Source organism: Narcine bancroftii, chromosome 6, assembly GCF_036971445.1.
Source record: "Narcine bancroftii isolate sNarBan1 chromosome 6, sNarBan1.hap1, whole genome shotgun sequence".
NCBI classification, from domain to species: Eukaryota; Metazoa; Chordata; class Chondrichthyes; order Torpediniformes; family Narcinidae; genus Narcine; species Narcine bancroftii.
Window position 1 is genome coordinate 126180372 of NC_091474.1, and position 25114 is coordinate 126205485.

Below are 25114 nucleotides of genomic sequence, written 5' to 3' on the forward strand. Positions count from 1 at the left end.
CAAAAAAATTGCACAGAAACTACCAAAAGATCTTGTTCATAAAGTTGTAGGTTTTCAACAGTTTTTTTTATACGTAACCAGCAGAAACACCAGTTTGCATTGGCAAATATCGGAAACATGGATGAAACCCCCATGAATTTCAACATGATAGGCAATAGAACAGTGGAATGGAAAGGTATTAAAACTGTGCAAAACAGAAGTACAGGCCACGAAAGGACCAGGTTTACTATGGTGTTAGCGTGTATGGCCAACGGGACAAAGACCCATGGTCAGTTTCAAACACAAAATTAAACTGAAAATGAAATTCCCTGAGGGTATTTTTGTACATTTTCATGAAAAAGGATGGGTGGATGAAAATGGTGCAAAACCATGGATAGACAATGTATGGAACAGGCAGGCAGGCGGTTTACACAAAGAATGGAGTTTGCTGGTCTGGGATATGTTTTGTAGACACTTAACTGAGAACACTAAAAGTAGATTAGGACTATATAATACTTGCATGGCGATTATACTGGGTGGTTTGACATATATATTGCAATCTCTCAATGCCTGCTTGAACAAGCCATTCAAAGACCATGTGTGCAAGGAATGGAATATAAGGATGTCGAGTGTAGAAGGTAGTTTACAAAAGACGGGGCAATGTGTGCTGCATCACTTGAAATGCTGTGCAACTTCATGCACAAGACATGGGCCAAAGTGGAGACTGTGATAAAATCATTTAAAAATTGCGGAATCTCTTGTACAATTGATGGCACGGAAGATAATTTATTGTGGGACACTGACGACAAAGCTGAAGCCGCCTCATCAGATACAGACTTGGACCGATATGATGACTGTTTAAACAGTGAGAGTATGAATGTGCTTGCAGCCATCTTTGCTTCAGACAATGATAGAGAGAGAGATTTTGAAGGATTCTAAATGCATTGTTGTTTTCAGACAATGAGAGTGATTTTGAAGGATGTTAATTGTGTGGTTTTCAATAAAAATCTCAATGAAAATCTGTCACAGTTTTATTTGGTTTTTCAAGGGTCGACTTATACACAGATTGATTTTTCATGGAATGATTTGTATGCTAGATCAGCGTGGATTAGATTTGAGCTGAATTTAAGGTCTCAAAAGTATATCCAGTGTACAAGTTGATTCCCATTTTTTGAAAGTTTTTTTGGGTTTCACGACTCGACTTGTATGCCGAAATATACAGTAGTCTTATCCTTTAATTTAGTACACATTACTGACAAAAAGATTTATTAATTTTTTTTTGTAAAAACACACTATCCTATTGTTGGTCTTTTCCTATTTTTATTTTTCATTTCCCATCTACCTTTCTAGTTGCTTACAATCAATGTTGTTCTGAAGGACTCGGATGCATTGCTCATACAGTGACATCATCTTCAAAATATTTGTTGTTTTGCAGCCCGAGTACACTTGCATCTTACAGTTTAGTCTCCGCCCCGTAAATTCCACCTTATCCAAAACATTGGGTGTTACTGCTGATAAATAGAAGAAAATAATTATTAATTTCACGTACAAGAAGAAATCTTCCTCCAATGAATGAAACTTTGGAAACTGTGACAATACGAGTGCAACATTCAACCAGAGTCTTATCTTCCACGGTTAACAGAACCCATTTATAATCAAAACACCATTTACACACCTCTTATCACCTTCCCCTTGTCTTCCAAAAATCTATCACAAAGGTTTCAGTTGCCTTAACTTTTTAAAAATTATACACACACACACACTTCTCGATTTTAAAATATATGTGATTATTATGCACTGTGTATGTTGTTTCCTTGGGTTGTATATAAACAGACAGACGATAATGAACTTGAACATTTTTTGCTGGAAGTATTGGGAAGGACTGGAGTGGTCAGGTGAGATAAATTCCATGATCCTCTTCAGTAAATGATCACCTCATTCTTGAGACTAGCACATTCTTTATCACTCAGAAATTGCAAGTGTAAATCTGAAATTTAGAATCCTTGGCAAATTGATCTGCAAAATCTTCACCTAACTTCTTCCGATATTTTTACAGGGGAACTCAAATCCTTGATTTTATTTACATTTAATCTTATATATCTTTATTTTTTATATAAAATCCAATAATTTATTTGGTCTTCCCATTACTGGTCAGATTAGAATCAATCTTAAAAAGTCTGCAATTTCATTATTACCACCACTTGGTTTCATACTTTAATGGAACCACATTTCTATGACATATTTGTTTCACCAGTTATCATAAACACCTTCTTTTACTTTTAAAAAAAAACCCTTTTTGCTACATTATTTTGTTTTTCCAACTCAACGATTCTTTTTTTGAAAATTTTATTTAAATGTTTTCCGTACATGTAATCATAGCCAGATAAAATATAACAATCAAATATTAATATAAAATCCATTACATGATGATGTAAACCCCAACCCTCTCCCCTAAACAAATCCCAAGAAAAAAAAATAAATAAACTGAGAAACAGCATAGAAAAAGAATAAAGTAGGAAAACAAGAATAGAAACCTGGTTGCTGGACGATGCCCCTCACCACACTGCGTTAGTCATTTGTATCTTTATATGTTCAAGGAGGTTAATGAGATTCAAAAGCTTAAGGAAAAGGCCTATAAATTAATTCCTTCAATTTGTAACTATAGGCACCAAATTTTCAAAAATACATCATACTTATTTCTCAGATTATAAGTGATCTTCTCCAAAGGAAGGCAGCTGTGCATTTTTGCATTCTATGTTACTGCTATACATTTTCTTGCAAAGGCAATCTTTATAAATTCTTTTTGATATATAATAATTTCAATTTGGGTCTTATCCCTTCAATATTACCAAATAAAAATAACATTGGATTTTGTGGAAATGTAATTTTTATAACCAGTCCTAAATAAATTGCCAAATTTGACCAAAAGGATTTCAATTTATTTTACTTTTGTGGTGTAAGGTATAATTGATGCAAAAAGTTATATTGGACTAATCTAAATCTAACATTTATAGTATTTGTCATACTATCTTGGCACAAATCTGACCAATTTATTTCATTAATATTAGTATTTAGATCTGTCTCCCAATGTCGTCTGGACCCATGTATCCCCTGTTTAAAAGTCTCTTTCTGCAATAAAGTATACACAGCGGAAATCAATCCAACTCAACAATCTCAATGTTCCTTTAATTCTGGTTTCTTGATTTCCCTGTGCCTTCACTTCTTAAACTCTGTCAAAAACCTTCCCCCTCCTTCATTTATCATTGTGGTCCTCCACAAACCTACCTCTTTGACACCTTTTTGATTTGCCTCAAGCACTTTGGAAAATTTTAATGTGTTTAAGTTGCTGTACAAACCTTTTTTCTTATAGCTCATTAAAATTTCAAATTTTGATTTTCATTCTCAATTCTCCACCTCAATTTATATGAAGTTGTAGCGGGCCGGCTCAACGATGGGCCGAATCGCTGTAGCGAACAGCCAGCGTGGTAGGTCACAGGGGCTTTTCCAGGCTGCAGGAGCGTGTGGCCTGGGGAACGGCCAGGTCTCACAGCAGCATTATGACATCACTCCCGTGATCCTGTCACCTCCCCTAAAAAGGAACACGCGTGGTTTGAATACACTGCAGTTACTGGTTTACTTGCTTGGTGTGGACAGCATTGATTTCAGCAGCTCTGCCTTTAGCAGTGCTACAAAGTGCACTCTTTTATGACTTCTGCACCAAATTATCCCTTCCAACCCAATGAAAATGTTTGTATTTTTCATCCACATTCATACAATGTCAACTTCTTCACTGCCTGAACTATGTCATATCATTGGATACTAAAGTCATACAGTTGGAACAAATCCCTCCGTTCAACTAGTCTACACAAACCAAATTGACGTTCTGGTGTACATCCATTTGCTTGCACTTCTAAAAGCTTCCTGTCCTGGCCAAACTGGTAAATGGGGTCAATACAGATGTGCACTTGATAGTCATCATGGATGTGGTGAGCTCAATGGTAGTTTTTGTGACGTACAACTCTACAACCATGACCAATATTCAGAAGACAACAGAGCCCAAAGACATCTAATTGACCGGAAACATTTATGAACACTGATCTTTGCATAGCTGGTGAAGGCATTTCCTCACATCACCATTTAAGCTCAGTAACAAATAATCAAGATATTTTCAAGAAACTTTGGTCACAGGCCCTTCCGGCCCATGAGCCTGCACTGCCCAAGTACACCCCTGTGACCAATTAACCTACTGACTCCGTAACTCTCCAAATTCTTTGGAATTTGTAGAAATAAAAGCTGAGGAAACAAACATTCTGATGAAAATGCTTGTGACTCACTTACATTTCTTGATTGGTGATGCAGATGGAAAATCAAAAGGCACATCAGTAACGTCTGGTAGAAATTTAGGCAATGGGATATCTAATAAAGCATTGATATCAACTTTCAGCTGCAGAAGGGAAAATAAACAGGAAAATTAACAATATTACTTGTGTTAAAACTGTGGAAAAGGTTATTCAATTGGTAATATGCACATTTAAAAAAAACCTTAGTTAATATATGTAGAGCTCGTCAAAAGAATCAAAGACTTGTTGAATCAAACCAAGGCTTTTATTAGCAAAAGACAGGAGCTCTTCACAGGTGGCCGACCAGTCCGGATTCATCCGACCTGGCTAGGGACACAACCCTTTAAGGCCCAGACAGTAGGTCTAAGCTCTCAGCCAATCGCTGTAAGCACAGTCTAGATACTGTGACTATATACACTGGTGATAGATCTGTACTATCACAATATATAAAAGTGCTGGAAAAACTCAACAGGTCCCGCAGTGTCCATAGATCTATACCCTTACCGGGATTTGTTGGACCTGCTGAGTTTCTCCAGCACTTTTGAGAATTACTACAACCACAGCATTTGCAGATCTGCTTGTTCCACACAAAACTTTCTGCATCGTTTCCTTTATCCACAAGACCCTCCCTAGATTATTGAAGACATAGATTCCATGATGTTACCCACCTCCTGGAATTGGTTGACCAGACCACCATGCAGAGGACTGCCTTACTCTCTCCCTTCACACACAATTCTCTATTTTAAAATATATGTGATTATTATGCACTGTGTTTGTTGTAGCACTAGCTTCAGATAGTGTCCAAAAAGGTAAAGAGACTGGCTGGGTGAGCATCTACCCCCAAATTGTGCAGGGAGGATCAAAGCAGCTTCCCAATCCCCACAAGCCGTCAATGCCCCAAGTCGAGGTTAAGCAAGACAACGGCTGCTTCTCAATAATTACAAGCAAGTACAAATGCTTTGAAAGCTTATGTGGCTCCCTCCTCAAGAACACACTTAGTGAGTTTTGAAAATGACCATCATTAATAACAAGCCAATTTTACCACTGTTTGATTTCATCTACTTTCTCTGCCGGTGGATCACAATATCTAAGTTTAGCCTGTAGGTTGTTTAGGGGGCTACTAATTCCTGGAGTTAAAAACTGGCACAAAACACTTTAGGGAATAAATAAGGTGTAATGAATGAGCAAAACAAAAAAAAATTGCAGATATGAGAAATGTGAAAAACAAAATATTGGAGAAATTCAACAGATCAGGCAACGTCGCTGAAGTAGTATACTCATCTCAGTGCCAGCATTTTCCCTCCCTTCCACCCACCCCCACCACCCCCGCTACTCATCTCCCTCCATTTGGGTGGTATGGTTAGCACAATGCTATTGCTGTACCAGTGACATGGGATCTGCTGCTGTCTGCAAAGATTTTGTACATTCTCCCCAATACCTGTGTGGGTTTGCTTTAGGTGGTCCAGTTTTCTCTCACCCTCCAAAAACGTACTAGTCAGAAGGTTAATTGGGCAGAATTTAAAAATAAAAATATCTCATCCTGACAGACTAACTTTAACTAACAAGTCTTCACTACTCTCTTAGAACATTTTAGGAGCACATATCACCTGGAGAACCTTGGTTCTGTCCTATCACAGATAATCCCTTTGTTTTCTCCAACTTCAAACCTAGTTTCTTCACTCTCATTGATATGTAACGTTAACTCTGGTAATTCCTCCATAAACACTTCCTCATCCCTGCTGAGCATATGCAGAATTTTCTGCTTTTATAAAGAAATAGTTGAACACTCCACTTGGTTGCACAACTGCAGTGAGTGAATGCAAGAGATCAAGCAAATCACAAGCAATACAATAGAAAGCAAGTGAGCACAATTTGCAAACCAGAATCCCCATCTGACAAAAGAACTTTGACACTGTCACATTTTATTTTCTGATAGACGTCCTTGCTCCTGCCGCACCACCCTGAAAACCCAGAGAAATCAACGTTTCAGAAATTCAAGAAATGGTTCCCCAGACCTTTTGGAAAGTTTCTCCCTCACTCTCAGATTTAATGCAGGTGGATATGTTGGGGCTATTGGAGGGTTTGGGGACAAGGGACCTGACCTGTGCCCAGGAAGTTGGGGTTAAAACGATCCCAGGACTGGATCTTGCAACGAAGGGCAGACAAGTATGTGTGAGTCGATTGTAACACATTGTGCAAACAGTCTGTCTGTCCCAGAACGCAGTGTGCACTCTTTTTCCCCGTCACTCTTGCTCACTCCCCTCTTCCTGCCTCTTTAATCCCCCTCTCCCCACCTCGGGTGCAGGGCAACTGTCATTTGAGATTAAATGCATGTAGGGTGAATTGATCCCCACTCCCTCCTGGAATTAAACCCCATCCAGGATAGAAGGTCCCTTTTAAATTAGCAGGCTCATAGTTCAGTTCAGGAACTTCATAGTCTCACCCATAAAACGAACATACCCTTAAAAGTAGCCCAAAACCCGCAGCGCACAGGTGCTCAGAATTTCCCACAGCCAATCTTCAAAACTAGCCCAATTGTGAGTGGCAGTCATCCAAATGAACACAATTTCAGTGCTTGCCATAGGCACCGTTTTACCTCGACAACCCACTGCATGAGCCCATCACCCAACATCAGCAACCCTAAATAGATGTTTACCTTGTTCTTTGCTTTCACAATATCCTCCAAATCTACTCATGGCATTCTCTTTGTAACATAGAAAACTACAGCACAGGACAGGCCCTTCAGTCCTCAATGTGGTGCTGATTCATATACAGTATTCCAAAAAAAACATACTAAATCCTCCCTACCCCAAAAACCTCCATTTTTCCTCCATTCATGTGCCTGTCTAAGAGTCTCTCAAATGCCCCTAATGTTTCAGCCTCCACCACCATCCTTGGCAGGGCATTCCAGGCACCCACAACTCTGTGCGTTTAAAAAAAAACTTACCCCTGATGTCTCCCCTAAACATCCCCCCCTTCACTTTGTACACATGTCCTCTGGTGTTTGCTATTCCTGCCCCGGGAAACAGGTGCTGGCTGTCCACCTTATCTATGTCTTTCATAATCTTATCCTTCTACACACTATACAAGCAGAATGCCACAGAATACAGAATTATGGAAGAAAGTTAATGCTGAAGCATAATGTACATGGAAAACCCATGTGTAGGAGCTGTAATTTTTTATTTTATTCCTTGTGTGACACCTTATCAAATATGTTCTGTGTATTCAAGGGTACAGCATCTATTGAAATCCCTTTAAATATACATTCCGATTGGGTCGGCATTAACATTAACCTCCACATATTCCATTAGTCTCCTCACTGATGCCTCTCTCTTTTCCTATTCATCTATTTCCTCTCCTCCAGCTCCCCCACTTTCCTGTACTATCAGAGAGTGCTACCCTTGGCCCTCTCCCCCTATCAATTCTCAGCTTCTTTCTCTCCTACCCTCTCACCTGTTTCTACCCATAACCTCTTACCTGTTAGTTTGTGCTCCAGTCAATCCACCCCACCACCCCCCCCCCCACCACAGGAAAGTGGGGGAGCTGGAGGAGAGGAAATAGATAAATTTTTTCACTCTGATAGTAAGTGAAGACACACACCTACACATGGTGTGTAAAATCACCTAATCTTTTAAATAACAACTAAATCAATGCACAAAATACTCTGTTACATGCAAGGTCATTTGATAACATTATGTGCTCCAAGTTCATTTTTATTTGAGTGGGTCTGTCACTTTAAGAGACTAAATCAAGCTGCAAACCCTACAAGCTTTGGAGATTGACTGAAGGCTGACTGGCTGGGGACTGCGTGCATTCAAATTTGCTACTTCTGAAGAGAGAGGAAGTGTACCAGAAACATGGGTGCAAAGACCATATGACCAACATATTAAGAAACAATACACTGTTTGATCTGGGACCATTTTAGGGAAGCAGCACAAGATCACAACTCTTTGAGGAATACTGTGCTGAAATGCCATTGTGACCAAAGGGGTCTTGTTAAATCCCATCGTGGTAAAGGAAAAGTCACTTATGAAGGGAATCATTGAACCCTACCGTGGCTGAAAGAAAAGGTCACTTGAACGAACCAGTGTTTGGGTTCTGGAAGCAGAAGAAATGCTGCATTTGGATCGTGACCATTGTGAAGGCCACTTTGGACTCGCCAATGAAAGGATTCTGGAAGCTTTGTGAAAGTCACTCACTTCATTTCCCCTACGCCAGGAAAAGGGGAATTTTGACTTCCACTCATCGGAAAAGACATTTCGCTGGAACCACCTTGACAAGGATTTTGTGAGTTTACAATAGTCTGTCACCCTGGTCTCTCCCACCTCATTCGTCAACACTTCTTTGCATCAATTCACGTCAACACTGGATTTCGAACTTACATTCTAGAATTGGGCCTGAACTGGAATAGTTCTTGTGCATAGTTGGGAATTAAGTTTAGACAAGTTAGATAAGGTGTTCAATATATGGTGATTAATAAATTAATTTTTTTTAAATATAACACTGTCTTGGTGAATATCTATTGCTGCTGAGTATGTAACAGTAAGTAGTAATTGTACCAGAAAAAATCTCACCCAATCTTCATGAAACTATATGTTAAGATTTTCCCAAAGCCTTTTACACTTGGAATTATTTGTAAATTCACATTCCCCCCCCCCCACCCACCAGAGATTTATTTTGATTATACTTGGAAAATGCTGCAAAAAGTGTAATGAGCAGTACAGGACAGAAACACCAAAAACCTCAGCATTTCTGGCTTCACAAAGTTACTGACCTGTTCATAGAGTAATGGAGGGAACGTTCAATAAAATTCAGGTCATGAAATTAAGTGGAGTATTCAAAGTTTGCTATCAGTCATCCTTCATGATATAAAGTATAGAAAATACAAAGTGTCAATATTAAATAATTTATTGAAAATCTAGTGTTCTGAAGATGCAATTTAATGAGAGCTGCAAAATAATATAATTAGGAGGAAAAGCACAGAAAGTGAGTATACCACAAATTGTGAAAGGAATAAGATAAGATGCAATTTATGGAGAGTGCAAAAAAGTTGCAAGGAAAAATTAAAAACTGGTCTTTGCTTTTCATGTTGTTCAAGCATCCCTTACCTACAGTGAAATAAAGACACAAAAAGCTAAGGGTGTTCTGCTTTCAGGAACAGCAGCAGGGAGATTAGTTAAATGTTGATTCATGTGTACAAGAGAAAGATAACTGCTGTGAGAATATTGTGGGCATTTCTAATTATCTCTAGCAGTTTTTAATCAAACAAATACTTGGACTGTTTCTTCTGCAGCAACCAAAGCAAGGAGATGATTCATTGTGAAAGATTTCAATACAGTAAAATGGGAAAGTCTATTTTCACCGGCTGTGGAGATTAAAAAGTGAGCTGTGCCAGTTGGCTACTTACAAGAGTCCCCGGAGTATTTTTTTAAATAAAAACAAAACTCATCTAGTTGAAGACATGGAACAGAAATCTACAACACAGTCCTGGCCTTTCAGAGCAGTGTTGTTCTGACCTAATAAACAACTGCCAAGAGTTTCTCGACTGCTTAATCTTCCATTTTCCATTCTCCACTCCTCTCTGCCCACCAATCATCCCCTTGGTACTTACTCCCATGACCATAGGAGATGCTCCACTTACACGTACACCTCCTCCCTCATCACCATTAAGAGACCCAAACAGGCCTTCAAAGTGAAGCAATACTTCACGTGAATCTGCAGAGGTCTTCTCCTGCATCTGATGCTCCTGTTGTGGTTTCGTCTACATCACAGAGATCGGGCACAGACTGGGAGGTCACTTCATTGAGCACCTAGGCTGTCAACCACAGTAGTGTGGATCTCCCAGTGGCCACCCATTTCAAATCTATGGTAAACCACTGTTTGTATATTTATCTGTCCAGGCATGTCTATTAGCTGATTGTATCTGTGGCCCCTCCCACAGACTCCTGAATAAAGGTGACTGCTCCACAGCCCCCAATTCAGTTCAAGACAATTGACCATCATGGATGTGACTCCATTCTATTGTGAATAAAAGTCTATCAGTTTTACATAACTTCAATCTTTTGGAATTATTGATGGTGCATCAACTTTATTCACAATAGGGAGAGTCATGTGATGGAGTAGTGGTCAGTCGGGTTGAACCAGCCCTCTCAGAAAAAAAGAAAAGTTTGGAAAAGACAAGGGTCAATGAATACAAAACTCAAGAAATAGAAGATAAAGTTACAGAGAAGAACAAGATGGCACCCAAGAAAGAGAAAGTAAGAACAATGGGGGAAAAAAGAAGAAAAAACACCGGAGAAGAAAGAAGGCGGTCTTACCTGCATGAAGGAGCGGGGAGCTGCGGTGGAGAAGAGCAGCCGATCTCAGAGGTTGGTGAATGCCCTGTGAAGTAGCGACCTCCCGACCGGTGGACTCCAAAAATGGCTCTCGGAGCCAAACAAAAGTGTGCAACTGCGCAATCAAAGAAAAAATGAACACAGGTGGGAGGGGGGCCCAGCCAAGGAGTGGGCAGTTACAACACGAACAGCTGAGGGATGACTCAGCTGGAGGATAAAAACAACGGAGAGGAAAGGAGCGAAGAGCCGGACGAGGAAGAATGCCAGCGGAGTGACCGACAACAAGAGGATCAACAACAGGAGGCCAGCCAGACAGACAGACAACCCACAAAAGGAAGACCAACTACAAGAGGAGGCCAGACAAAGACATAGAAGTAATTCATCAGAAAAAACAGAAGAGACACAGATACAAAGAACAGAAGACACAAACAAGGTTATAAACACAGAAGAAGAGGAAGAAGAAGACCAAGATCTTCACAGGTAAAACAGATGGACAGAATATAGATAAAGCCTTTTTTGAAGAACAAATGAGATCATTAAAAGAATGATTATCATTAGAATTTAGTGCGATTAAAAGAAAAATGAAAAGAGCAGAAGACAAAATGCAAAGTTTAGAACTGGTCATGACAGGAATAGGGAAAAGAGTAGAAAACGTGGAGGAGCGGGAAACGGCTATAGAATTGGAAGTAAATGATTTAAGAGAAAAATTGGAAGAAAGTGACAAAAAAATTAAAGAGACACAAGAGTTGTTAGCTCAGAAAACTGATATTTTGGAAAACTATAGTGGGCGAAACAACATAAAATAGTGGGCCTGAAGGAGGATTAAGAAGGCGCAAGACATGAAGGAATTTATAAGAGGATGGATTCCGAAGGTTTTGGGAATGACAGAATTACATGAAGAAATGGAAATAGAAAGGGTACACAGAGCACTAGCTCCAAAGCCGCAGACACATCAAAAACCAAGATCCATCTTAGTAACATTTTTAAAATATTCGACAAGAGAAAATATATTGGAGCAGGCAAGGAACAAAGTTAGAGAAGATAATAAGCCGTTGGAATATAAGGGACAAAAAATATTTTTTTACCCAGACACAAGTTTTGAACTCTTAAAGAGGAAGGAATTTAATATAGTGAAAATAATTTTATGGAAAGAAAGGTTATAAATTTATGTTAAGTCATCCAGCCGTACTTAAAATATTTTTACCTGGAGAGCAAAGCAGACTGTTCTCGGATCCAGAGGAGGCACAAGAATTCGCAGAGCATTTGCAGGACAGAAAAAGAGATGTCACAAGAAAGAAGACCGGCGATAAAGTATAAATAAAGATGTAAAAATAATGTACATGTAAAGAACTAAAGATGAAAAAGAGAATGAAGGAAGGAAGGAAGAAGGGGGGGAAAAAAAGAGAACTTTGTTATATGTATATAAAAAATGCTTTCTGGGGGGACTGGGGAGTGGGGGAGAATAACCGTCACTGCAAAATCAGTTGATGCTTGCAAGCAAGATTGCAAACCAAATGGAAAGGGGAGTTGTGGTTGCCCAGCAAGAGATAAGGGGCAACTCAGAGAGAGGGGTGCATTTGGGGTTAAGGTGTTATTGGGTGTGGGAATTGCTGAAGTATTTTATGTTTTAAATGTATTGTCATACATTGAGTTTAAAAAGAAAAAACTAAAAGATTAAAAAGGGGAAAAAGGGGGATGGAGGTGGCGAGGAGGTGGAAAAGAGGTGTAAACAAGATACAAGATGGCCACGTTGAACTATATGACTATAAACATTAATGGAATACATAACCAAATTAAAAGGAAGAAACTATTAAATTTACTGAAAAAAAAAGATATAGCATTTGTGCAGGAAACGCACCTAACTGAAGCGAGACTGGGTAGGACACGTAGCGGCAGCATCATATAATTCAAAAGCTAGAGGTGTAGCCATATTAATTAATAATGTACCAATCAAAATAGAGGAGGAAATAATAGATCCAGCAGGGAGGTATGTAATGATAAAGTGTCAGATGCACTCAGAATTTTGGAATTTGCTCAATATATATGCACCTAATGATGAGGATCAAAAGTTTATGCAGGATACTTTTTTGAAGATTGCAGACACACAAGGAAATATATTGATAGGAAGGGATTTTCACCTTAATTTTGATCCATTGTTGTATAAAACTGGACCAAAGATAAGCAAAAAGAATAAAGTTGCCAAATTTATGGTTAAATCAATGCAGGAAATGAAACTTATGGATATATGGAGAAGACAGCATCCAAAAGAGAAAGAATATTCATATTATTCAAATAGGCATAAAACATACTCAAGGATTGATATGTTTTTGTTGTCGGCCCATATTCAAGGAAGAGTTAGGAAAACTAAGTATAAAGCTAGACTACTTTCAGATCATTCACCCCTGTTATTAGCAATAGAACTGGAGGACATCCCACCAAAAACATATAGATGGAGGTTAAACTCCATGCTACTTAAAAGGCAGCAATTTAGAGAGTTTATTGAATGCCAAATTAAAACACATTTTGAAATAAACACAGAATCGGTGAAAGATAAATGTATACCATGGGATGCAATGAAAGCTTACATTAGAGAACAGATAATAAGTTATGTAACCAAGATGAAAAAGGATTACAATCAGGAAATAGAGCAGTTGGAAAGGGAGATAGCATGTATAGAAAAGGAACTAGTGAAAAAGGACAATATAAGAGAGAATTGACGGAACAAAATAAAATACGAAACATTACAAATGTGCAAGGTGGAGAAGGAACATAATGAAAACAAAGCAAAAGTATTACAAATTGGGTGAAAAAACATAAAATATTGGCCTGGCAACTTGGAACAGAACAAGCTAAAAGAAAAAAAAGACAAACAAATTACATATAACCCAAAAGAGATTAATGAAAACTTTAAGGAATTTTAGGAACAATTATACCAAACTGAGAACAAGGGGAAAGATGATAAAATAGAGGATTTGTTAGCTAAAATTGAACTGCCGAAATTGCAAGAAGCGGAACAAAACTAATAAAACCATTAGAAATAGAAGAAGTACAGGATATATTAAAAAAGCTGCCAAACAATAAAACACCAGGAGAGGATGGATTTCCAATAGAATTTTATAAAACTTTTTAAAGAGTTGTTAATTCCTCCTCTCTTGGAAGTAATGAATCAGGTAGAAGAAACACAAAACTTGCCAGACAGCAATAATTACAGTAATACCAAAGAAGGGGAAGGATCCATTAACACTAGCATCATATAGACCAATATCTCTACTTAACTCAGATTATAAGATAATAGCAAAATTATTAGCAAACAGATTGGCCGACTGTGTACCAAAAATAGTTAAACAAGATCAAACTGGATTTATTAAGAAAAGACGAACATTGGATAATGTCTGTAAACTTATTTATCAAATTCATGCTGCTCAAGGAAATAAGAAACCAACGGTGGCTGTGGCTTTTGACGTAGAAAAAGCCTTTGACAGGGTAGAGTGGAACTATTTATTTAAGGTATTACAGAAGTTCAATCTGCCAGAAAAATATATTAATTGGATTAAAGCATTATATAATGGACCATTGGCAAAGGTAGTAGTAAATGGATATGCATCGAAGCAATTCAAATTAAGTAGATCAACTAGTCCATTATCCCCCTCATTGTTCACCTTAGCAATAGAACCATTGGCAGAACTGATAAGAATAGAAAAGAAAATAAAAGGGATAAAAATAAAGGAGAAGGAGTATAAAATCAGTTTATTTGCAGATGACATCATAGTATACCTAACAGAACCAGAGATATCAATAAAAGAATTACATAAGAAATTGAAGGAATTTGGAGAAATATCAGGGTACAAGGTCAACGCAAATAAAAGTGAAGTGATGCCAAAGAATCACCATTTAAATGGCAAGCACAAGCAATCCGATACCTAGGAATAAGGTTAGACAATAACTTACGCCACTTGTACTAACTAAATTATCAGCCACTAATAAAGAAAGTGCAGGAAAACTTAGAACATTGGAAAGAATTAACAGCAACGTTGATAGTGAGGGTGAAGTGCATTAAAATGAATGTGTTCCCAAGGATACAATACTCATTTCAAATATTACCAATTCCCTTTTCAAAGAAATTATTTGATGAACTAAAGAGAATAATAAGGAAATTATTGTGGAAAGGGGGGGGGGGGAAACAGAGGGTATCATGAGATAAATTAACAAAGAGGTATAACCAGGGTGGTTTGCAGTTACCAAACTTCAGAAATTATTATAGAGCCACACAATTAAGGTAATTATCAGATTTTTACCAGATGAGAGAAAAACCAGACTGGACTAAGATAGAACTAGATAAAATAGGGGAGAAGGTACCGGAACATATTCTTTAGAAGTGGGATGAAAAGTTGGTGCAATATAAAAGCTCACCAGTATTGCATCATTTACTCAATATATGGAAGAAGATTCACGTAGAAAGGAAAAAAATGAATTACCAAATACCAAAATTGTTATTGACGCAAAATCCACTAATCCCTTTTACAATAGATAACCTTTCCTTTAGAGAATGGGAGAGAAAAGGAATCAAAAGAATAGAAAATTGTTTTTTGGGAAATAATTTATTAACATTTGAACAGTTGAAGGACAAATATGGAATAACTCATGGTACAGTGTTTGCATACCATCAACTGAAAGCTTATTTAAAGGATAAATTGGGAAACAGATTGAGATTACCAGAAGGAAGCAACTTTGAATATGTAATTACAAATACAATGATAATCCGGTCCAACTACATCTGCCAAAGCATGTTGGAACAAGGTGAGCTCAATTTGCAGAGGGTGGTCAAACTGGCGGGTAAGCTGGAGGTGGCCAACCACACAGCCACCTCTGGTTGCCTTAGGTACTGCCATCTTGGGACATGCCACCACCATCACACACCACCAGTGATCTGAGCATGGACGCTGTACTCCATGAGCACCCAAAGTGCTACTTCTGTGGCCTGGTCAAGCACCCGAGGAAACACTACCTGGTGAAAGATGCGGTCTGCTCCAATTGCAGGAAGAAAAGGCATTACACAAAAGTGTGCAAGTCCACGACACCCCAATCCAGCAGCACCACATGCGGACCATGGGGGCCACCCTCTTTGAAACCCAGAAGCACCGCGTGCAAGCCATAGGGGTGCCACCATCTGAGATGTTGCGATCTTGTGACTGAACACACAAACTCTCCACCACAGCTAGACAGTGATCCTACACTAACCTCCATCACATTGGATCTAGGTAGGCCTCACCAACTTGCCAGATTGATGATGGGCATCCAGGTAAATGGCCACGTGATGAGCTGCCTATTCGATAGTGGGAGCACAGAGAGCTTCGTCCACCCAGACACGGTGCAGCGCTACTCCCTCACAGTTAGGCCAGTGAGTCACAAAATCTCCTTGACCTTGAAGACCCATACTGCTGATGTTCGTGGCTCCTGCATAGTTACTCTGATCACGCGGGGCACAGACTACAAAGACTTTAAACTCCTGATGATGTCACAGCTCTGCGCTGCCATGCTACTGGGACTGGACTTCCAATACCACCTTAAAAGCGGGATGATGGAGTATAATGGGCCACATCCCCCCTCATTGGGTCACCGTGTTCCACCAGCAAGAACCCCTGGCCCCTACCCCCAATGTTTCCAGCCAGCAGCCCGAACAGCTCATGACCTGCAGACTCTCAACCATCAGGATCACCCCTCTGCTGTTGTTCATTAATCTCATGCCCAACTGCAAGCCAGTTGCCACCAAAAGTAGGTGGTACAGTGCTGGGGACAGGACCTTTATAAGGTCATAGGTGCACTGGCTAATCAATGAGGGGATCGTTAAAGCCAGTAGCAGGCCTTGGAGAGCCCAAGTAGTGGTGGTCATTGATTACAGTCAGACCATTAACAGATACACACAGCTGGACGCGTATCCTCTTCCCCACATAACTGATATGGTAAACAAAATTGCACAATATTGGGATTTCTCCAGCATCATCCTTGTCAGCTTACCACCAGGTTTCCATCTGCTCAGAAGTCCACCAATACATTGGTTTTGAGGCAGATGGCTGGCTCTACCATTTCCTGAAGGTTCCCTTTGACATCATCAATGGGGTTTCAGTTTTCAACCAGGAGATGGACCAGTATGAGCTTCACGCCACATTTCTGTATTTTGACAATGTCACATTTGCAGCCATGACCTGAAGGATACAACACCAACCTTCAAAAATTCCTCCAGACTGCTAAACTCCTGAGCCTCACATACAATAAGGCTAAATTCATATTTCCCTCAACCTGCCTTGCCATCCTTAGCTGCGTCGTGGAGAACTGAGTAATTGGCTCTAATCCCAGTCGCATGCATCCGCTTTTGGAACTCCTTCTCCAAAGCCTCAAAGCCCTGAAAATCTGCCTGGGCTTCTTTTCCTACTATGCCCAGTGGGTCCCCAATTATGCAGGCAAGTATCAGCCCTTCATTAAATCTACCTCCTTTCCCCTGGCACCAGAGGCCCAGGCAGCTTTCAGCCGCATCAAAGCAGACATCGCCAAGGCTATGATACACTCCGTGGATTAATCCATCCCGTTACAGCTGGAGAGTGATGCATCCAACTTCGCCCTGGCAGCCACACTTAACCAGGAAGGCAGACCCATCAATTACTTTTCAAGCACCCTCCAGGTTTCAGAAATTTGACACTCCTCTATCAAGGAGCACCAAGCTATTTATTGAGGTAGTACACCACTGGAGACACTACCTACCTGGGAAACAATTTACCTTGCTGACTGACCAACATGCAGAGGCTTTCATGTTCAACATGCAGCAGTGAGGTAAAATAAAAAGTGACAAGATATTGAGGTGGAGAATTGAACTTTCCACCTACAACTATGATATCTCGTACTGGCCCGGGAAACTCAATGACCCACATATTCTTAATCCCTCAGGAAGTGTGCCAGTGCACAAACAGACCGAATGCAAGTCCTCACCCTGGAGGCACAGGTTCTACCATTTTATCAAAGCCCTCAATTTACCTTACTCTATCATGGAGGTCAGGACTATGACCAGGAACTGCCAGGTTTACACAGAGTGCAAACCACACTTCTATCAACAGACAGAGCACAACTGATAAAGGCCATCTACCCCATTTGAATGCCTGAGCATCTATTTTGAAGGACCCCTCCCCTCCTCTGACCGCAACGTGTACTTCCTTAACATCATCAACGAGTATTCACATTTTCCGTTTGCCATCCCCTGCCTGGACATGATAGCTGCCACAGTTATCAAGGCCCTATGCAGCTTCTTCACTCTGTTTGGGTTTCCCTGCTATATCCATAGCATCTGGGGGCCCTCCTTTATGAATGACGAGCTGAGCCAGTACCTGCTGGCCAGAGGTATCACAACAAGCAGAACAACCAGCTACAACCCCTGAGGGAATGGGCATGTAGAAAGGGAGAATGCCACCATCTGGAAGGCCATCCTCCTAGCTCTGTGGTCTTGAGGCCTTCCAGTCTCCCAATGGCAAGATCTGATGGAGTGGAGTCCTCCCTGAGGTGCTCCACTCGATCAGATCACACCTATGTACGGCCACCAATGCCACTCTACATGAAAGAATGTTTTCCTTCCCCCAGGAAGTCTGCAACAGGGGCCACGCTCCCAGCCTGGCTGACGTCCCCAGGGCCAGTCCTACTCTGGAAGCATGTGAGGAGCCACAAGTCCAACCCACTGGCTGAAAGGGTCCACCTCCTCCACATCAACCCCCAATGCGCCTATGTCTTACTCTGATGGGCACGAGGACACAGTATCAGTTAGGGACCTGGTGCCCTCAGGTGTTCCATAGGCCATGGCTGACCACTCTGCACACCCCTCTCCCATCTTCACCCATAATGCACCAGAGCAATGGCATATTACCCCAACCCCAATGGATGGCATGCCAGACTCGTCGCTACGCATCCATCAAACCAACACCAATGACTACATACAGGCTCCCCAGACATCATGGAGAGGATCACAGTTCAACTTAGGATGCCACTTCAGCGATGGTAGTGGGATTTTTTTCCCCCCTTTCCTGCCAACTGAAAGTGAAATTCTAAGGCAGGTATGGCATCACTGGAGTGAAGACATTTCCAAAGATTTGCCTGTTGAAATTCAGTTCTGCTCATTAGATTCTAACCAGGTTAGAATGTGCTCCCAAAATACTTAACTTTCAAAAGGCCATTTAAGGTGAACACTCCGCCTTGAGGCCGGTGACAGGAGTGGATTGAAAACTATGAATTCACCTTTTAGACAGCAGCTCTAAAAAGCTGCTCCAGCATCCCATTCATATCCAGACGCACATCGTAGCATCCTCGGAATCTGATGGAGGTGGGGAGACTGGTGCTGCAGTCACTGGTGCCATCTTAAATATGCGGCATAGTAATGGCCGTCTTCACTACCCATAATCCCCCACGCAGGTTGAACCACTCTGTGTTTCCCAGAACAGTTCTAGCTGCATGGGGGAATTTATGGGTAGGGAGAACTGCCACTGCTTGGCCATGTTTTGAGGCACAGAGAGCAGCCTGAAGCGCCCAGTGAGGTGCCAGAACGGCCAACCGGGCTGTCACAGCTCGCACCAGCTGCCCCCAACATTCTCGACTGGCCGCCCATGCCCTGACAGTCCCTGCTGACCTCCCCTCCTCAGTGGTGCGGAGGAGGGGGGGCACGGGCTGATGGAGTAATTATCCCGCCCCTAAACAGCCGCTTCGCGCGACTGTACATTCAGGTGAGTCAGAGGAGTGCTCCTCGAGGAGGGTTGGCATCAGCGCCTTGGAGGCGCTATCGGCGCATTCAGGTAGGTAAGTATTCAACCGCAAGGGGGTATAATCTTCACTTTTACCCAAGGGTGTTTGGTCCACCTGAAAGGGCCTAATGTCTCACACTGCTGATTCTCGTCACATATCACTACCACCCCACAGCTTTTCATCTTGGATTTAAAACTTTTATACGAAGAACATGGTATGGTTAATGCAATATTATTACTGCACCAGCGACCCGGGATCCGCTGCTGTCAACAAGGAGTTCATATGTTCTTACCATGTGTTCTGGGTTTCTTCTGGGTGCTTTGGTTTTCTCCCACTCTCCAAAAATGAATAGGGTTTGTAGGTTAATCAGTGAATTTGGGTGGCAGGGGTTTGTGGTCCAGAAGGGCCTGCTACTGTGCTGGATCTCAAATTTAACATTAGAAACAGGATCTCAAGTCAACCATCCAGCCTGCTCTGCCATTCAATAAGATCAGGGTTGACCTGGCCATGGACTCAGCTCAATTTATCAGCCTGTTACATAGAACTTAATTCCACTATTCTTCACAATCTCGCTGTGCCTTGAATACATTTAATGAGGCAGCCTCAACTGCTTCCTTGGGCAGAGATTTCTACAGATTCACTAGTCTTTGGGAGAAGCAGCTCCTCTTTATTACTATCTTAAATCAGTTCCCCCCAGTTTGGATCTCAGCTGCCATAGGAAACAACCTTTCTGCTTCTAGTTTCTCTGTTCCTTTCATAATTTTAGATGTCTAATCCCAATCCCTTAGTTTTCAGAATCAACCTGGTGAATCAAGTCTGCACCACCTCCAAAGCCTTTCTTGGGCAAGGAGACCAGAATTGCCAGTACACAGTATTACTTTTTAAGTGCCAACAATCTCATCCCTCGATTAAACAGTCATCTTGCCAACTCCACACACAAATTAGAAACACAAAATCCAGGTGCCACACATGCAGCACTTAAATACAATATTCAGCTGTTTAGCATTCTAAAAACAAAGATATCTTGAATAACATTCAAAGTGTTCTTGTCTTTTGCTCTTTTGGCCTCTTCAAGTTGTACCATTACATTCTCGATTACAGCCACCAAGCTCTTACCCTTGTTTCTCTCCTAAAATCTTCCATCTTGATTCTTTACTACCCATTTAAAAATCTCCACCCATTACACTTTCTTTCAATAGATGTACCTTTTTATTTGCTTTGCTTGTCCAAATGTCTTCATCGCATGGATTTCTTTTAGCTGCATTTCCCTTGCTTTTGCTTTCCTTCCCACAAGGTATGCGACATCCATTGTTATCCTCCCGAGAGAGCAACTTGGAGCATCCACCCATATCCATTGTGGGCAAAGTCTTCCTTTTGCGGCATCTTTGTGCTCTTCTTTTTGGCTCTTCATAGTTTAGATACGATTCAAATGTCATGACTGGTTTGCCAAACTCTTCATTTACAGAGTCTGATGAATCTTGCATTTTACAGTTTTTCATAGTCTCTTCAGACTCACAAGACTTTTCCTGTGGTTTATTGCATCCTTCCTTCTTTTCAGAAGATGTCTCTACTTTGCTAGGCAAGGTGGAATGTTTTGTTTTATTCATAGATTTATTTTTCTTTTCATAATTTTTATGACTGCTCTTTCCTGAATAAGATCTTTCCTCAGACCCTTTGCAGGGTGTAGCAGATGCTTCCAGTGATAATCCCCTCTTATCCTGATCTTCAGTGGATTCAGCATCACCAGTCAGCTGTTCATCTTTCCTTGAAAAGTTACTTCTGTTCTTAATGGAAGATGTTGACTTTTCGCATTTAAAGAATGCTTGGTCTGGTGGAGAATTGCTTTTTGGCAAACAACAATATCCTCTTCCTCCTTTTTGTGAAGATTTGGGCTTACTGGTCTTCAACTGATCTAGATTGTCCAAGGAATGTGGCTGAGAACATGTAATCCCATCTTCTTTTTCTGGACCTTCTTCATTTAAGAGCCTTGCACATTTATTCACATGCAGTGTCTCTGAATTAGTGGACAATCTTGATGACTTGCTTGCATTTCGCACCCTTGCCGTTTTGGTTCCATGGTCACTTTCTCCTTTCTTTTCATTCTGTACTTTGCTAATCAAGTTTTATTTTCACCAGCCCAATAATTGAAAAGAGAAAATAGAAAGATCAGTAAATAATCATGATACAGAGTATTCTGAATATATATACACAGATAATTATCAAAAGTAAAATTAATGCATATAGTTGCATAGATCATTACATCGAAATATTTTAAATTGATGACTATCGCTGGTTATTTTTCTTCATGTCCACACTTACATCATTAATAGTTAAGCTTTGATTAAAATTCACTCAAGTGCACTTAGACCACACTTGCCGTTTCCTTGGATGTAACGTCAAGGCTATGGCGACAGCTCTTCAGTGAAGTATTCCTTTACTAAAAATAACAGTTGATCGAGATACTGGGTCATGTAATGAGACAACACAAAACACTTTCATGTCTAAACCCCCCCCCCCCCACCCTCGGTTTAAAATCTAATCACGTTTCCAACAGCAGTTGAAATGTTTCATTTTGGAATGGATTGAAAAATGAAGAAAATTAGAATTTAAAAAAGCCAAAATTTCAAGTGTTGAGGGAAAATAAAATAGCCACATCTTGCCTTTGGGAAGAGCACAGAGATAATGTGTTTAAGTCAGCATTTTTGATCACCGTGCAGGGGGAATTTCTTTTGACATTTCAGCAGAAGAAAAAAAGAGAAATGATCAGATTAGATTTAGCGCAGCCGTGCTTCATCTTCAGACACGAAACAACCGGTTCCCTCCACATTCCCCTCAAATTCCCCTGAACAGAAATGTGGAGGAAACCGGTTGTCTCGTGTCCGAATATGCAGCACGGCTGTGCTAATCTTTTTCTCCATCTATGTGAATCCCATTTACCCACACAAGAAATTAATGCAATAGATTGCAGTGCCTATGCAATACATAGGCAACTGAATTCTGAAAATGATCAGAGTAAAATTTGGGTCCATTTCACCAGTACCTTGAGGTAACATGCTCAGTACAAAGAATTCTAAGCAACACTTAACAGAAAACAAAAATCTACAACAGGCCCCTCAGCTCGCAGTGTTGTGCCGACCCAATTGCCCACTTTACCAACTGCCAAGAATTTTCCTACCACATAATCCTTCATTTTTCTCTCTTTTATGTACTTATCAACAGTCTCGTATTGTATTGAATCTGCTTCCACCACCATTGCTGGAACTGCATTCCATGCACCCACCACTCTGTGTGAAGAACTTACCTCTGACATCCCCCTGTATTTATGCCCAAGCATCTTAAAACTATGCCCCCTAGTGTTGGCCATAACATCCTCTTGTCAAAATCAATGAAGACAGCAAACTTATAGAATTACAAATTACAGTTCTATATTTAAACATTTTGCCATTGATCATTTTGGTTTATATGCCATGTATAGTTAAATTATCAAATCAAATTAATATCTGAAAGAAAATATTCATTTTGAAGTTTTGGTACATTTAAAACTGATCTCTTTAGCTGCATTTCCCTTGCTTTTGCTTTCCTTCCCACGAGGTATGCGACACCCATCGTTATCCTCCCGAGAGAGCAACTTGGAGCATCCACCCGTATCTATCACGGGCAAAGTCTTCCTTCTGCGGCATCTTTATGCTCTTCTGTTTGGCTCCTCATAGTTTAGATACGATTCAAAAGAGAAAAAAAAAGGATCTTTTGTGTTTGACATATATGGAAGTCAATAACACCAACATGTGGAATAGTATTCCATTAATTCTGCCTTAGTGGCTCAATTTATTCCATTCTGCCAGTATAACATTTTTTAATTTCTGAACCAACAAGTGCTACACAAGAAAATTGGAGCAGAAGTAGGCCACTTGGCCCCTCAACCTCACCCCTACTATTCAATAGGATCTTAGTTAATTTGCCCAGGCTTTGTCTTCTCCTTTGAGCCAGTGCTCCATCTCCCTCAATTCCTCTCTCTCTCTCTCGCTCTCTCTCTCTCTCATTCCACAGATTTGCCATTCTCAGTGATAGCTTCCTGTCACCTGCACCCGCAACACACAGAACTCCTTGAAGCTTCAACACTCACTGTTCTGTGAATATGACATAGAATACTATTCCTGTTATGGAACTGCAGACAAGAGAGCTGCCCCAAATCCTTGCAATGTTTCCCCACTTCATCTTTTCCCATTTCTTAGACACTCTGGTGGAACTGTTTTTGTTTATCACTTTTCAACCCAATTCAAACAAGTTTTGTTTAAACTGCATCCTTGAGTTCGATTCCACATCAAATCCAAGACCAGTGCCTTTGCTGTCAGCATTTTCTCCTTTCCAAACATTACCCCAACCCAATCCAATACAAATTCTAACAAGCCAGTTGATTTTAATCCATGCGACACCCCTCCCCCCACCCCATTGCCATGACAACAAAACAGGAAGATGAGCTACCCTTGCTGGACAATCTGTAAAGGTAGTTTTCATGGCCATTTCAGCAAGAGTTCAAGGTTCAGTGTCAGGCCATTCTTCACCTCACCACAATCTCAGGGAACTGGCGTCAGGGCAAGACTTTTACAACCAATTGACAAACAGATTTACCCAAGTCCCAAAGGGAGTGCACCCACCTCACTCCATACACCAGAGTGACGTAGTACAGAGACAGACTCTTCAGTCTACTTGGAGGTAACCAAGAATGCCTGAAGAAGCCTAGTGCCCTGTACAAATGCCCAGAGGCCCGAACGCCTTGAAACACTGACCACTTATTGCTTTGCATAGATGCTGTATGACCTGCTAGGTTTTTCCCAACATTCACAATGTGCACTGGACTTCAGCTCCCCAACCCACAACACTGGCCACCAATCACCCATTTACACGCATCTCATTCTGTTGATCGAATGATTCTCAGGATCTTGCTCATCAAGTTTCATAAAACTCCAATGCTATTTTTGCCTCTTGCAGCAGGGTCTGAGATGTCTTCTCTGGAATATATTTAACCTCAAGTTAATAAAAGAGTACAGCAAGTAGGGTAACTTTAAAAATAAAATGTTAGATAAAAATACAAAAAAAATTAATATACAAGAGGGAGTTAATTCCCCTTGACACTGACATCCAAATTATAAGAATAAAAAAAGTTAAAGAGCAAAAATCTGCAGATGTTAGAAACTTAAAATAAAAACAAAGTTGTGGAATTCCACAGCAGGTCAGACCACATTGATGAGAAGACAGAGTTCATGTTTCAGGTCTCAGTCCCTTCTCCAGAATTGGGAAGAAGCTTGCAAGGCTGGATGGAGAGGTGGGGAGTGTGGGAACCATGGAGATCAGCTGAACACAAAAGTTATCTGCCCAATGAGTGAATGAGAGCAGTTAGAGAGGTGATGAACATTTATTGTCATGTACACAACTACAATGTAAAGATGAAGCTGTAGCTGCAAGCATTAAATGTACCTAAAGAGAAAATAATAAATATACAAGGATAAATACTTACTTTTGCACTGGTGCAGAAAATATGTTGTTTCAATGGTGCAAACATATCTTTGCTGGTCTTGGAGTAATGTCAGGAGAGTTCAGGGAGCCTCAAGAGGCTGATGGCTCTTTGAAAAAGATCTGTTCTTGTGCCAAGAGGTGCTGGACCCCAGGAGAACACAGACAAAAGAATGT

The 25114-nt window shown here is 40.6% G+C and overlaps 1 protein-coding gene across 5 annotated transcripts in view; it reads right to left on the bottom strand.

Moving 5' to 3' along the window:
• Window positions 1-25114, bottom strand: part of eloal (elongin A, like) — a 213177-nt gene that overhangs the window by 86110 nt on the left and 101953 nt on the right. For 4 of the 5 annotated variants that reach the window (XM_069885986.1, XM_069885985.1, XM_069885983.1 and 1 more), the window contains exons 4-6: window positions 20632-21538; window positions 4318-4423; window positions 1338-1490 (exon numbers count right to left, since the gene is read on the bottom strand). In XM_069885986.1, the coding sequence (XP_069742087.1) occupies window positions 1338-1490; window positions 4318-4423; window positions 20632-21538 (1166 nt within the window). The remainder of the gene's footprint in view (window positions 1-1337; window positions 1491-4317; window positions 4424-20631; window positions 21539-25114) is intronic. The other variant, XM_069885984.1, reaches the window with a different exon arrangement.